This window comes from Megalobrama amblycephala, linkage group LG1, assembly GCF_018812025.1.
Source record: "Megalobrama amblycephala isolate DHTTF-2021 linkage group LG1, ASM1881202v1, whole genome shotgun sequence".
Taxonomy (NCBI): Eukaryota; Metazoa; Chordata; class Actinopteri; order Cypriniformes; family Xenocyprididae; genus Megalobrama; species Megalobrama amblycephala.
Window position 1 is genome coordinate 59,981,009 of NC_063044.1, and position 16,681 is coordinate 59,997,689.

The following is a 16,681-nucleotide window of genomic DNA, read 5'->3' on the forward strand; positions in this document are numbered from 1 at the left end:
GTTTGCAGATTTGCAACTAGACTTGCATTTTTGCAAATAACTAATTGTCAGATTATTTTGTTCTTTATAATGCAAACACATTTTTTTTTTTTCTTCAAATGTGAGCACTTCTTTGAGAGCTTGTGCTCTTAATGTGTTGCTACACTCTGACATCCGCACATGGTTCACACATTCAGGGTTTCTAAAACTTGTGGTTAAATGTATGCAGGCCTATTTAAAGACACACCACACTGGCCACAAAAGACCATTAGAACATCAGAAAGTACAGCATACCCCAGCCTTTATGTTCAGCAGAACTGTATTGTCAGTCCAATGCAGTCTACTTTTAAGTTAAAGATCTGTAACCATCAAGCCACACCACCTTACATGGAGCAGCCATCAGAAAACTGTTGAGCTGTTTATTGGGGCCATTTTATTGAACTGTAATTTTTGTTTGTGACATTAGAGGGCATATGAGTATTTTAAGTATATTTAAGCCAAGTGCTGATGAGTTACAGGAGGCGCAATTGAAGGTCAAACAAACCTTTTGACCGTGCCGTATCGAGCATGCATCGTATTGTGCAGGAATGTGCTCGTGCCTGTTAACAGTTTATTTTGAATGGAATATTTGCCTATGTCATGTGTGACCTCTCCAACGTGATTATGTAATGCATGGTGCATTGCAGAGCAGTGCAAGAGGAGCATTTGTGGTTAAAAGTGTATAATTTAAATTTTTTTTTTTTTTAGAAAATGACCAATCATTTCGCTAGACAAGACCCTTATTTATTGGCTGGGATCATGCAGAGCCCATTGAAGCTGCACTGAAACAGCAATTTTGACCTTCAATCCGGTAGCTGTTGAAGTCCACTATAAATTCCTAAAATGCTTTCCTCAAAAACCATAATTTCTTTTCAACTGAAGAAAGAAACACATAAACATGACATGGGGGTGAGTAAATTATCGGGAAATTTTAATTCTGAAGTGAACTAATCCTTTAAACATAGGGTCCTAAAGCTATTTCTTCAACCTTAACCATCATCTTGTACAGGGAGTGCAGAATTATTAGGCAAGTTGATTTTCTGATCATATTTTTTTCCCAAGCACATTTTACCAATTCCAATCCACATCAATCTTAATAACTACTATTAATATTGTTTTTAATCATTTATAAGTGATATATAATTGTTCATGAAGGCTGGAAATGAAAAATGCCTTATATTCAGGTGTGCAGAATTATTAGGCAAGTTTTCTTTTACAGGCAAAATGAGCCAAAAAAGAGATTTAACTCAGACTGAAAAGTCAAAAATTATTAAATACTCATGAGAAGGACGCAATACTAATGCAATACTAGAAATTGCAAAGTTAAAGCATGACCAAGGGACAGCAAAATGCTCATTGGGTCAGCGGGGTCAGACAAAAACAGGTGTAAAAGAAAAGACACATGTTAACTGCAAAATAATTAAGAATTATGTGTGAAACCATCAGGAACCCTTTAGTCTCCAGCGCCACCATTTTCCAGAACTGCAACCTACCTGGAGTCTCCAGAAGTGCAAGGTCTCAGGATCTCAGAGACTTAGGTTAGCTAAAGAATCCTAAAAAATGACCCGCACTTGATAAGAATCACAAGCTGAAGTGTTATAAAATACATGAAGACTGGGTTTTTATAGGCCTTATAAACAGACAGCTTGAGAGTGACTCCTGAAGGACCAGCACCACATCCTCTTGTACCACTGTTTGAAGAATTTATCTTCCAGAATCTGGCAGTAAGTTTTGGAAGATCATTTTTAGTCCATCTCTGCAAGACAGACATTTCAGGATAAGAGATGGACTAAAAGTGAACTCAAACACCTTACTGCCAGATTCTGGATAAATTCTTCAAACAGTGGTACAAGAGGATGTGGTGCTGGTCCATCAGGAGTCATTCTCAAGCTGTCTGTCTATAAGCCCTATTAAAACCCAGTCTTCATGTATTTTATAACACTTCAGCTTGTGATTCTTATCAAGTGCAGGTCATTTTTTAGGATTCTTTAGCTAACCTAAGTCTCTGAGATCCTAACACCTTGCACTTCTGGAGACTCCAGGTAGGTTGCAGCTCTGGAAAATGGTGGCGCTGGAGACTAAAGGGTTCCTGATGGTTTCACACTTAATTCTTCACCTTAATTCTTAATTATTTTGCAGTTAACATGTGTCTTTTCTTTTCCACCTGTTTTTGTCTGACCCCGCTGACCCAATGAGCATTTTGCTGTCCCTTGGTCATGCTTTAACTTTGCAATTTCTAGTATTGCATTAGTATTGCGTCCTTCTCATGAGTATTTAATAATTTTTGACTTTTCAGTCTGAGTTAAATCTCTTTTTTGGCTCATTTTGCCTGTAAAAGAAAACTTGCCTAATAATTCTGCACACCTGAATATAAGGCATTTTTCATTTCCAGCCTTCATGAACAATTATATATCACTTATAAATGATTAAAAACAATATTAATAGTAGTTATTAAGATTGATGTGGATTGGAATTGGTAAAATGTGCTTGGGAAAAAAATATGATCAGAAAATCAACTTGCCTAATAATTCTGCACTCCCTGTATATTAGAATGCTGTCTGGGCACAATTAATGAGTGGACCCGTGATAATCCTCATTACTGTTGTAACACCACTGGATGTCTAACAGCAGAGCACATCATACTATTTGCATAGCAAAATGTACTGAAATTAAAATTATTTAACATATATGTGAAAATTATATACAGTATTATTGTATATATATTAACATGTGTGTGTATGTATAGCCTATTAGAAATGTAGGATTTTTTTCTTTAAACAAGCTGTCAGGAAAACAAGCTTTTCAGGAGAATCAAATAAAACGGTTCAGACTACACTCTCAGCAGAACATGTTAAGGAGGAAGTCATTTCGCCCACCAAACTGGACAAAGGTTCATGAGGCTAACTTTAAAAACTGATGTAGCCTAACTGCTGAACTGATTTAGAAATTCATTAAATCATTATTTTCACATTGAGGCTGCAACAGGGGTTATGCGCAATCTAACTTTCTTATTCTGTAAAACAGATCAGATCGCTTTTGGTTTAGGTCTTTTGCATGTTCTTCATGAAATAATTTGCTGTTTTATTCAAGATAACTTAAAAGAGCATAACTGATGTCCCCCGCATATGCAGATTGATATTTAAAAGCTTTTTTCATTTTTCTTCTTCACACTAACGTTTAGATATTTAATAGAATAAAACACCTACTTGGCAGTTTCACTGATTACTTTAAAACTCTCTCTACTCTCTGAAAAGCAGATGCAATGAGACCAGTTTTCCGGTTTGGTCATGTGACGTTCGACATATAGGCTAGATGGTACCAACAAAGCTGGATTGGAAGTGGTTTGGTTTTGTCAACTTGAAATTAATCCTTAGTTGGTTCAACTACCATCATGGTACAGGCCCCAGGTAAGTTATCTTCGGGATCAGGTAAGCTATCGTCTTCAGGATCATGTAAGTTATCTTCGGGATCAGGTATGCCATCTTTGGGATCAGGTAAGCTATTGTCTTTAGGATCATGTAAGTTATCTTCGGGATCAGGTATGCCATCTTTGGGATCAGGTAAGGTATTGTCTTCAAGATCAGGGGCCTGTACCATGAAGCTGGATTAGCTGGCTAGCCAGGTAAATTTCAGATTAGTTTGCACCAATCCTGGGTTTTAGGTACCATGAAAGTAACTTGACTTTTAGCGGTGTTCATCGCCATAGTAATTTACGCTCCACGGCTAACCTGCTCCGGGGCAGGTTATGTTCTGGGTTAGAGATCTCAAACTGAAATTGGACCAATCAGATGTAAGCTAAGTGACACTGACACACCCAACACAATAAAGTCACTCCCCCAGTTTCTCTTCCTTGAAATTAAAGGTCATTATATAGTAAAAACAAATATTTAACAATGAAATTGTCTGGTTTTAATGATAATATAATTTATATATGATTTGTATATGATCTATATTTTTATTAATCCATTACACACATGCAAGTTTAGTTTAACAGTTGCTATTAAGCACTTAGTTTCAATGAATATCAGTGTTGGGCATGTTACTTTAAAAAAGTAATTAGTTATAGTTACTAGTTACTTCTCACAAATAGTAACGGAGTTAGTAACTGAGTTACATCATTATAAAAGTAACTAATTACCAGGGAAAGTAACTATTGCTTTACTTTTTAAAAAAATAAATAAAAATAAAAATATGCCAAATAAATTGAAAGCCCCCAATATTACATATAAGTCTAAGAATAAATTATTCTTGATGCGACTCCTGACTCATGATCCGCTCTTGCTGACGACATGAAATTTCTCTGTACTGTGTTGGTAGCCATTAAAGAAAACGTAGTTTCATATTTATGTTTAAATAGTCCTATGTTATGTTTTAAATCCATTTATTCGATTATGAAAAGTTTTTCTGGATTTAATATATAAGAAGCAAATATAGCAGACAATAAAATCATGACATGGAGGCGCGGGCGCGATCACTGGCGCGTGAACTGGAGCGCGTCTTATAGGCTAAATAAACCGAAACTCAGAGGCTGCTTGCCTCGCAGACATGAGAAATATATCTATAGAAAGCTTGAAATATCTACTTTAACGAAAATGAAGTAATTAAAAACAAAAAGAAAGAGGCTACTCTGATTATGTAGCCTAATCCGAATGAAATGTGCGTTATCTCTCTAGGCGCGTCCATATGAGCAGATGATCAGCAATGAGAATCAGCAATGTCAACTTCATCTTTGCAGCCGACACTGATTCAGAAAACATTACTTTATTAATAAACAATTAAAATGTCTCCTTGCTGTTTTTGTCACACTCATAATCATTACTTTTGCCGGTTCTTTATGGCAATTATGCGTGCCCTTGAGTGCTATATAGCCTATATTATGTAAACGCTCCTTATTATGGTTTATTCTCTCCAGCATTTAAGAAATTAAATTAATATAAATGTGATTAGTCAACTAATAGCTTAAATGAACAACTACTAGTTGACTAGAAAAAACTCATTTCACATATTTTCGATCAAGCATCAAAAAGGGTATTCTGGTTTGAGCTTCGCGCTTCGCGCGCATGCTCTGACAGACACACACACAGCGCATCGTACATTATTATCAGTTTAAAATTATATTTGTGTATGACTAACCGCAGCACACACCAGAGAAAAAACTTTGCAGGTCCTATGGCTGAGAGAGAGCTTACTCGGATGAAAACCGCTTCAGTGAGCTCAATTATAGTAACGCTGCATTTTTTTTGTCAGTAACGGTAACGGCGTTGTAACGGGAGAAAAAGTAATTCGTTTGATTACTCGTTACTGAAAAAAGTAACGGCGTTAGTAACGCCGTTTATTTATAACGCCGTTATTCCCATCACTGATGAATATTAATATATATAGATCATATGTAGGCTAATATAAATAAGGTGTAAATATACTCAATACTAAATATGACTAAATGTGACCTTGTATGTTTGAGTCTCTATCGCTATATTTTATCAACTATGTAAACTAATTTCACAACTTTCACTTGCACTGATAGAGAAAGATCATTTCTTTTATTTGTTCTCTTTCACAGACAAGTATTTTCCATTAGTGTTATTGCGTTTAAATTCTTAATTTTCAGCAAAAGAGTTTTGAATCGCCTGGGTCTCTCATGAGAAGTGAATCACAGTTTATTTCTGTTGCAAGGCATGTGATTGGCTGTTTGCCACTGATGTCACGGACTCATGTGCAAACGCTCCACAAACTCAGGATCAAAGCCTGAGTTGACAGAGAAAGTTGATGATCAGCATCATGGTACCAACAAAGCCAGATTGGAGTGGTTTGGTTTTGTCAACTTGAAACTAATCCTATAACCCTGAGTTTGTTCATCTACCATCATGGTACAGGCCCCAGGTAAGTTATCTTCGGGATCAGGTAAGTTATCTTCGGGATCAGGTAAGTTATCTTCAGGATCAGGTAAGTTATCTTCAGAATCAGGTAAGTTATCTTCGGGATCAGGTAAGAGATCGTCTTCAGGATCATGTAAGTTATCTTCAGAATCATGTAAGTTATATTTGGGATCAGGTATGCCATCTTTGGGATCAGGTAAGCTATCATCTTCAAGATCAGGTAATTTATCTTCAGGAACAGGTAAGCTATTGTCTTCAGGATCAGGTTAGTTATCTTCAGGAACAGGTAAGTTATCTTTGGGATCAGGTAAGCCATCTTTGGGATCAGGTAAGCTATCGTCTTCAAAATCAGGTAAGTTATCTTCGGGATCAGGTAAGCCTTCGTCTTCAGGATCAGGTAAGCTATCATCTTCAGGATCAGGTAAGTTATCTTCAGAAACAGGTAAGTTATCTTCGGGATCAGGTAAGCCATCTTTGGGATCAGGTAAGCTATCATCTTCAAGATCAGGGGCCTGTACCATGAAGCTGGATTAGCTGGCTAGCCAGGTAAGTTTCAGATTAGTTTGTGCCAATCCTGGGTTTTAGGTACCATGAAAGTGACTTGGCTTTTAGCGGTGTTCATCGCCATAGTAACTTACGCTCCATGGCTAACCTGCTCCGGGGCAGGTTATGTTCTAGGTTAGAGATCTCAAACTGAAATTGGACCAATCAGACGTAAGCTAAGTGACACTGACACACCCAACACAATAAAGTCCATCCCTCAGTTTCTCTTCCTCCAAATTAAATGTCACAATATAGTAAAAACAAATATTTAATGATAAAATTGTCTGGTTTTAATGATAATTACTTAGAATTATTTTATGATTTATATATGATTTGTATAATTATCTATATTTTTATTAATCCATTACATGCACACAAGTTTAGTTTAACAGTTGTTAGTAAGCATTTAGTTTCAATGAATATTAATATATATATAGATCTTATGTAATATAAATAAGTAAATATACTCTTTAAATATGACTACATGTGAACTTGTATATTTGAGTCTCTATTGCTATATATGATCAACTATATAAACTAACTTCACAACTTTCACTTGCACTGATAGAGAAAGATCATTTCTTTTATTTGTCCTCTTTCACAGACAAGTATTTTCCATTAGTGTAAATGCGTTTAAATTCTTCATTTTCAGCAAAAGAGTTTTGAATCACGCTGGCTCTCTCGCGAGAAGTGAATCACAGTTTATCTCTGTTGCAAGGCATGTGATTGGCTGTTTGGCACTGATGTCACAGATTCATGTGCACGCGCTCCACAAACTCAGGATCAAAGCCTGAGTTGACAGAGAAAGTTGATGATCAGCATCATGGTACCAACAAAGCCAGATAGGAGTGGTTTGGTTTTGTCAACTCGAAACTAATCCTATAACCCTGAGTTTGTTCAACTACCATCATGGTACAGGCCCCAGGTAAGTTATCTTCGGGATCAGGTAAGCCATCTTTGGGATCAGGTAAGCTATCATCTTCAAGATCAGGTAAGTTATCTTCGGGATCAGGTAAGCTATCGTTTTCAGGATCGAGTAAGTTATCTTTGGGATCAGGTAAGCTATTGTCTTCAGGATCAGGTAAGTTATCTTTGGGATCAGGTAAGCTATCGTCTTCAGGATCAGGTAAGTTATCTTCAGGATCAGGTAAGCTATCATCTTCAGGAACAGGTAAGGTATCTTTGGGATCAGGTAAGCTATCGTCTTCAGGATCAGGTAAGTTATCTTCAAGATAAGGTAAGCTATAATTTTTCAGGGAAAGTTAAATCTGAAGGGTCTTGCCCAATAGTGGTCAACAATTTGGGAGGCTCTGGTGCAGTTCTTCCTGGTAAGTACTCCACAGTTGCTGAGGTGTGGTCTGGGTTTCCGCTCTTAGCCCTCTTGAAACTTCTTGAACATCATAGCAATATTCCTCAAGGTCAGACTGGGAATCGTTCTCATCAGCTTCATTAAAGTTGTCACTCTTGGCATTTCGTTGAGTTCTTGGCCACCAAGCTACCTTCATCATATCAGCTTCATCTTCCACTTGGGTCATGGGAAGCAAGCTGCACAGCAGCAGGAGATCACGGTGAAGCGTTCTTTGCAGCCTTTTCCAGTTTCTGGCCTTACTACATACTCAGGAACACCTTCAGATTGTTTCACAACAACATACACATCTGACTCCCATCGTTCAGCTAACTTGTGAGTAACTAACATAACTAACATATATGTTTGCCTCGGAGGTGAATGTTCCTGAATAAGACTCGAATACCATCTTTTAAGGTGGAATTTACAATGTGCTTGTCGAATCAAAATTGCTTTGTTGCGATCCGCTATCTTCTTTGCACTCTCTGTAGCTAACATCTCTCTTGTTACTGAATGTCTTTGATATGGTTGGAACCTGGCTTCACTGAGAGGAAATCCATGCATACAATTTTAAGTGGCCTTGTAGCTGTGATATTGACAAGTAGTACAGATTTTTCAGGTAAAGTCTTGCGCCATACACAGCGGAGACAGGTTTTGATCTTGCTTTCCAAATCAGCTGACATCTTAGGCCAATATCATCATGCAGAATTTTCAGAACTACGGGCCTCAAGGTTTCAGGCAACAGAATTTGGTGGGAAGTTTGTATACCTTCTTGTTGCTTTCGATACAGGATACCATTCAGGATTTCAAGTCTGTTCTATACTCTCTCTAATAAGAGGCCTTTGGAGGGATGGTGGAATAGCTTCTCCTGCTTCTATTTGTCTGACTATCTCAAGGATACAGGTGTTTTCTCTTTATTTCTTAGTTCATCTGGTGCTAACGGAGTTATAACAGGTAAGCCACCAAATTCATCCTCTTCCTTAATTTCCTGGAAGAGCTTTTGGATGGTAGCCAAGAGACAAAACAATTAGGCGAATTAGGCGAAGGTGAACTAAGTGACCACTAGGTGAACTAAGTGATTAATCACAGATGGCTTTAATGGGGTTTTCATTCATAGTCATATGTTCGGATCCCAAGTGTCCCTTTGTAAACTTTTATATTCTTTCCACCTCTTTCTATGACAAAGTGTCACCAGGTAATCTGCTTTGTGGTCATCTGGACAGCCCATCTGCATCCTGATTTTGTTTCCCAGCTCTGTATTGTAGTTGGAAATCAAACGTTGACATAGCGGATTACTGTCAGTGACAATAAGGGCTTTCATATCCTGGAATTGGTCTGTTACAGCCCATTTAAGAGCGAGGAACTTATGGGCAGAGTGCCTGCTTTCACACTTCGGCTCACCTAAGCAATAACCCATTTCTGACCTTGTTGCTCCTGCTAAAGTGCAGCACTGAGACCTGAGGTACTCGCATCTGTATGCAAGATGTAAGGTAACTTGGGGTCAGCAAATCCAATTAATCAGGTTTTAACAGGTGTAAATTCCGTTCCTGAGATATTTCCACTGGTTGCTGCTGGCATAAATATTCATGATTCCCTGGTTTTGGGCATGTCCCTGAGATGAATGGAACTGGATATTATTATTATTATTAAACATGTATTATGCTATTATTATTTTAAATATATTAAAGTTTTCACAAATAAGTTATCCACTTTTACTTTCTATTAGTTTCAAAATGTGTCCATATTCTTACAAATGGTTCCTTTTAGTGTAGGCTGACAATCTAAACTAGCCCTTACTTTCAAGACACACAATAAGATGATAAAAAAAGCAATTTTATAAAAGCATTTTAAATCATTATTTACAGTTCTCCTGCAGTACCTCCATGACCCACTGGGGGGTTTGGAGCACAGGTTGAAAAAGACTTGAAGAGTATTAAACAACACCCTGTTGAGTTTGTTCATTTTACAATATTTCTATATGCTATAAAATTGTTTGCCTGTACCCAAAAACTGCATCTCCTTATATTTACTTATTTTAAACTTTAAAATTATTTTACAGTTGCCATTAAAAGTTTAACAGGTTTTTGATAATATTTTAATTTCAAAACAATCCTTATTAATAAAAATACAGTAAGACTAAAATATTTTCTGCTAAGCTTCCTTTCACCTGTTACTAGATGTGATCAAGAGACAGTCTTATATCCCTGAGATATCACTTGCATCGCTGGATACATTAAACAAAATATATCAGTTGGAACATGTGCTGTCTGTAATGCACTGAAGAATGAATGCACTGTATTATCATCACTCATATTTAGCATAAAAGCTTTGCAAGATTTAATCATATGTTGTCTCTCTGTTCATCACACTCTAAAGGTCTTTTTTTTTTAATTAAAACAATCTGTTTGGAGCCTCATTAATTACAGTATTTTGGGTTCACGCACAACAGCTTTCATAAATATTATCATCAGATTTGTCTAGCACACTTTTATTCTTTGTAACATTCGCATTGACATAGTCCTCTTCAGAGTCATCCGTGTCCACATTGACATAGTCCTCCTCAGAGTCATCCACGTCCACATTGATATCGTCCTCTTCAGAGTCATCTGCGTCCACATTGATATCGTCCTCTTCAGAATGATCAGAGTCTATATTAATACAGTCCTGTTCATAGTCATTGTGATCCATGTTTTCATCAAGTTCTACATTTTCATAATCAGCCTCATCATCATCTTCATATTTGTTATCTTGGGATCCACCTGCATATGTATTAGCTGATCCTCCTAGAGACATTGCATAGAGATGAAGGGACATAATTATTAAAGGGATTTGTTAATAAAGACATCTAATAGTTTTTATGAAATGCTACATTACGTTTTTTAAAAGAGCACTTCAATTGAGTTTCCTTATTCCTTTGTTTTTGTCTTCTCTTGACCAGGAGGATGATTATGAGGACAGACAATATGAGCAGCACAGCTGACACCGCAGCACCAATGATGGGAAGCAGGGAGGCTGAGACAGACACACGGTTTTGAGTTAAACTTTCATTATCAGCAGTCCAGCTTGTTTTAGACTCTTACACAGGGACGTGCACAGGGGGGTTGCTCAGGTTGCCCGGGCAACTGCCCATATGCCCTTCTCGACTCACATTGCCCTTCATAAATAAAAAAATCGTACAATGGATGCAGAATTTCACGTAGACCTAGATAAAAAATAAAAAAATAAAAAAAATCGCAAAGCCTCATTCACTTCCATATTCGGGCACCCTTCCGAAAGTGAAAGTCAGTAGGGGAAGGGCAAACTCTGTTTACGTGGCTGCAGCGCTGCACGCGACTGGCACCTGAGCTGAGCCTGCATGAGCGGCAATAGAAGGAGATTGTCGCGGTTGTCGGGTGAGACGACTTAACGTTGTCGGAAAGGTGAGTAAGGTTATAATCGTTAACGAAAACGAACGAAAAAAACGAAAACTAGGTTGGAAAAAACATAGTCGTTAACATCTTGTAAAGATCCATTTGAGGGTTATATTAGCTGTGTGAACTTTGATTATGCGATGTATATATAGTCGAGAGCTCGTGGGGCAGAGGGAGCGCATCTCTTAAAGGGGCGGCGCGCTGAAAAACATCAGTGCATAGTTAATGATGCCCCAAAATAGGCAGTTAAAAAAATTAATTAAAAAAAATCTATGGGGTATTTTGAGCTGAAACTTCACAGACACATTCAGGGGACACCTAGGACTTATATTACATCTTGTAAAAAAACAATCTAGGGCACCTTTAACCTAACGTTAGATTTGTGAAGTCCCTTCTATGAATACAGTTAAGATCAGTAAAGAGCAGTTCACAAAATACAACGAATCTTGCATTATTACAATTGCCACCTATATATTTAATATGTAAGATAGTACAATGGTACATATTTAAGATAGGATTGTGGTACATTATAGTTTAATAATAGCTTAAGTTACTTACATTATTCCTGTAATTTTAGAGATTGCGGGTGATAGCAGGCCAGCTAGCTACATCTCTCATATTGATATTGACCTAACTATTAACACTAGAGTTAGAGATTGTGTATATACTGTCTCGTTTTTAATGCATCTCTCTCTCACACTGTTCTGTTAAAGTATGAGTGCAATCTTATATTAATTCTCATGATCAATAATTACTAATGTAAAAAAAATGTGTATGGTTATATTATTTCCACAGATGCATCGATGAGCGTCAGTGATCAACTGTGAGGATGATCACATCCACATACCCTGAACTGTGATGCAGAAACACACTGGGAGGATCCATCTGTCTCTGACCACAACTACACTTCAAAATCACATCTCAATCTGAAGCCTCCTACATCTGATATGAGAATGAAATGCGTTGAGCTGGCGCCATTGTACACAACTCTGCTGAGAAACAACCACCATTCATTCAGTCGCCGAGCACCTTACCAATATATACACTAACAGTTTCCAGCTACACACTTGGCATCAGCTCCTGACGACTCTGATGGAGCTGCGTCGTAATTTATTGCAGGGTGATCATTAGGGTGGTATAGGGTGGTCATATCAGGATGATAATTTATCTATATCAGCACTGGAGTAAACAGTGATGTCATCATCCAGCTAAGTTCAGTTCGCATACAATGTTGTCAATGCAGACAGATCAAAACACTGTTGAATATCAAAGGAAGGTGAAACTTGTCATTCCAGCATTCACCAAGAGACGCACGCAACTCTCTGAAGAAGACACCACCAACACCAGGCCCATAGCCTCACCCCTAAAATTGATCATTTAGAGAATTTGCCCATTTTGCCCTTCTGAGCAACATAATTTCTGATGTAGAGGATAAATAAATGTTGATTTTAGGTAGGCTATGTTTGTCTGTGCTGTGGTTTTGCTTTAACTAATCAGTGTAAATAGTGTATGTAGATATTTTTATGAACCTTTACAATATGACCAAATGTTGTCTATCTTAAAATTATTTCTATAAACCTTTACAATATGATCATATGTGATGTTTTTTTTTATCTTTACAATGTGGCCAGATGTTAGCTGTCAGTATCTTTTTACTAAAACCATATAATGTGAGCTCTTACAATTTAAAGGGATGAAGTATTCTGATTTAAATAGAATAAGTCATGTCAAGTTTGCAAATTAATTCTATCTTGGTTTATTGCATATGAAAATTAAATGGTGAAACATTATCTCTACATGAAGGTCAGTAAAAGGTGTCTAGCTTCCTGATAACAACAAACTGATTTTATCACAACTTATTAAATTACACATTTTCTAAAATACAAATCACAAAGTTATCTTTAACAAAACTGATTTAAAATAATTCCAGTCGTCTTCACCTACACCCTCTACATGCCGCTCCATCAACTCCTGACAGTCCCATGGTTTACTCTGGCCACTTCTTGGGCGTGGCGGAATAAGGTGAATATTATGTCCAGTGATATGGAGTGTTCTTGGCTCTTAGCTTTACCAATATACAAAGGTGAATGAATATAACGACTAAATATAGGCTTTCATCTCAGGCATCATCTTAATTTTGCTTTAATGTGAACATGATTAATATGTTACCTAAGTCTGTAAAATATTTCAGGATACTTTAGAACCACGCTACAGGGCTTTTATTTTGAAACTCACTTTTGTAGGCGGGAAATCTGCAATCTGTTTTGCATCTCATGAATAGTTTTTACTAGTAATAATACAATAGGTTGTTTGCAATCACGTGGTTCTGGTGACGCGCGAAATACCGGTGGAGGGCAAGCAGTGAAAATTAGAATGAAAGAGATGGAGAAAAGTCCTTTCTGTGCTGATTTAGAAAGGTATAAACAGAAAATCACAGCATATGTTGGACGTGATCTTTATGTTATGAAGATGAGCGACTTTTCCACTGAATTGAAAGACTTTCCTGCCATCGAGGAGATAGAGAATGTGAAGCTGCCGTCACGCCGCGTTCAGTTCTAGTCTGGGTTTGTTTATAAAGCGCTGCCTTTGAAGTTAGGGTGGAAGACGCCAATAATGTCACTTATTTAACCCACTCCCTATCACTCAATAAAATAATCACATAGCTGAGTGTTTTTGAAAGTGTTGTCTTTGTTGTTGAATCGACGTCTGTCAGCTTTTTAAACATTTATTTATTTGGACATTTTCTACAATATGATGGCTGAAGCAGCAGCGCCTGACACTGTTCTCATGGTAACCAGCCCACCAAATTATCATTCAAAGGGATAAAATAGCTTCCCTCAAACGATACCATGAAGAATGTGGATATTTAACCAAGTCAAAAACAAATAAGGTAAGCAGGTATCCATATTCATTTCAGTATCAGCAGACGCAAAACGCTATTAAAGGCGACAACTTTTAAAGTTAAAAAACGATATAAGTTATAAAAAAATGGTATAAGTTATGTAAACGATATAAACACCTTCTGGGTTCTCGATTTTATCGATTTGAGCAACCATAAACGACGCAAAACATACGAATTTTGAGTTTTTGATAGGATTCCTATATAGAAAAATCACTCCCTGCCCTCCAGACTCATTCGCGCTGCTGCTGTGACATCATGTGCAAACAACCTATTATAGAGCTCTGTAATTAGAATTGTTACTAGTAAGAATTGAATTAAAGAGCTCTCTAATTCAGTTTTTACTAGTAACAATTACAATTAGAGAGCTCTATAATTCAGTTTTTACTAGTAACAATTGAATTAGAGAGCTCTCTAGTGGAATTGTAGAGCTCTGCAATTGGATTCTTACTAGTAACAATTGAATTACAGAGCTCTGCAATTGAATTTTTACTAGTAATAAATGAATTGTAGAGCTCTCTAATTGGAATTGTTATTTGTAAAAACTGAATTATAGAGCTCTACAATTCAGTTGTTACTAGTAAGAATACAATTGCAGAGCTCTATAATTCAATTAGAGAGCTCTACAATCATAATTGTTACTAGTAAAAATTGAATTATAGAGCTCTATAATTGTAATTGTTACTAGTACAAATTAAATTATAGAGCTCTTTAATTTAATTGTTACTAGTAAAAATATAATTACGACGAGTAACGCTGGAACGTTTTTATGCTGAAACGGCCTACCATAGACGGTGGGTTTTGTGCTTATGTGTAGGGTGCCACTACCGTGTTTTTATAATTCTAAAGTGTATTGTTTCTGACATTTGTAATAATTTTACATTTCGAAGAATTCACTTTATTTTGATTTGATTAAATTTTCGTTTTTAATATTCCTGTGAGATCTGAGTTGGAGTTTATACACTGTGTTAGTGACCCCCTGTGGTGAATTTGCGTATTACTATCTTTGATGTTAGTTGTGATACTGAATTATTACCTGTTCACGAGTTCGTTTCCTCATAAAATCTTTAAGCTAATAATTTTAAGTGTATTTGGCTTGCTGTCCGCTGTGGAGGGCCTCGAGGAAGCAGCTTCAACTCGAGCTTGGATATACCCCCCAGGGACTACTAGTGCATGGAAGAGGAGTACGATAGATCAGATGCCTAATTTTTGTGGTGGAGTTGGGGAGGTGGAGGGATATCGAAACAACTGATCCCAGAGCAGGGTGAGTAGCTGCTTATATGCTCTGGATGTAATTGAAAGATTAGGGTTCCCTCCTCTTGAGATTATGTTTGAGTTTCACTAATTGAAAGATTAGATGGGTTCACTCCTCCCGAAATTACGTTGTGAACTTCACTTAGTCCTATTTGTAAAACTATTAATTTAAAATAGTTTAAGATCACCACAAAGAAAATTCAAACAACTGATTGAGTTGAACAAAATAAATTACACAAATATAAAACGTGATTGTGTCAATTTATTTTTGTTAACTGGCAACATAGGCTATGTATTATTATGATGTTGTTATTATGAAAATATTAAAGTTTTCACAAATTTGTTATCCATTTTTAGTTTCTATTAGTTTCAAAATGTGTCCATAATCTTACAAATGGTTTATTTTAGTGTAGGTTCATAAACTAAACTAGCCCGCCCTTTCAAGACACACAATAAGATTTAAAAAAAAAAGTTTTATTCACTTTCTGTAGCAGTATATCACAATCTTAGCGAGTTTTTGCTAATATTTTAATTTCAAAACAATCCTTATTAATAAAAATACAGTAAGACTAAAAAATGCACTGTATTATCATCACTCATATTTAGCACAAAAGCTTTGCAAGATTTAGTCATCTGTTGTCTCTCTGTTTATCACACTCTAAAGGTCTTTTTTCATTAAACCCATCTGTTTGGAGTCTCATTAATTACAGTATTTTGGATTCACTCACTATTCATCACAACAGATTTCATAAATATTATCATCAGATTTGTCCAGCACACTTTTATTCTCTGTAACATTCGCATTGACATAGTCCTCTTCAGAGTCATCCGTGTCCACATTGACATAGTCCTCCTCAGAGTCATCCGCGTCCACATTGATATCGTCCTCTTCAGAGTCATCTGCGTCCACATTGATATCGTCCTCTTCAGAATGATCAGAGTCTATATTAATACAGTCCTGTTCAGAGTCATCATGATCCATGTTTTGATCAAGTTCTACATTTTCATAATCAGCCTCATCATCATCTTCATATTTGTTATCTTGGGATCCACCTGCATATGTATTAGCTGATCCTCCTAGAGACATTGCATAGAGATGAAGGGACATAATTATTAAATTAATTGTTAATGAAGACATCTAATAGTTTTTATGAAATGCTACATTACGTTTTTTTAAAAGAGCACTTCAATTGAGTTTCCTTACTCCTTTGTTTTTGTCTTCTCTTGACCAGGAGGATGATTATGAGGGACAGACAATATGAGCAGCACAGCTGACACCGCAGCACCAATGACGGGAAGCAGGGAGGCTGAGACAGACACACGGTTTTGAGTTAAA

General features: G+C 36.7%; 2 protein-coding genes across 2 annotated transcripts; both read right to left on the bottom strand.

The window, feature by feature from the left end:
- Positions 1–10,201: 10,201 nt before the first annotated feature.
- On the bottom strand, positions 10,202–12,545 carry LOC125271051 (glutamic acid-rich protein-like). The gene is made up of 3 exons (XM_048195009.1): positions 12,476–12,545; positions 10,657–10,857; positions 10,202–10,565 (listed from the first exon to the last, which is right to left on the bottom strand). Exons 1-3 carry the CDS (start codon positions 12,543–12,545, stop codon positions 10,219–10,221), a joined length of 618 nt encoding a protein of 205 aa, XP_048050966.1. The 3' UTR covers positions 10,202–10,218.
- Positions 12,546–15,830: 3,285 nt separating this feature from the next.
- LOC125277876 (ribonuclease E-like) lies at positions 15,831–16,588 on the bottom strand. Its single transcript, XM_048206438.1, has 2 exons — positions 16,550–16,588; positions 15,831–16,422 (listed from the first exon to the last, which is right to left on the bottom strand). Exon 2 carries the CDS (start codon positions 16,325–16,327, stop codon positions 16,073–16,075), a length of 255 nt encoding a protein of 84 aa, XP_048062395.1. The 5' UTR covers positions 16,328–16,422; positions 16,550–16,588; the 3' UTR covers positions 15,831–16,072.
- Positions 16,589–16,681: the final 93 nt, after the last annotated feature.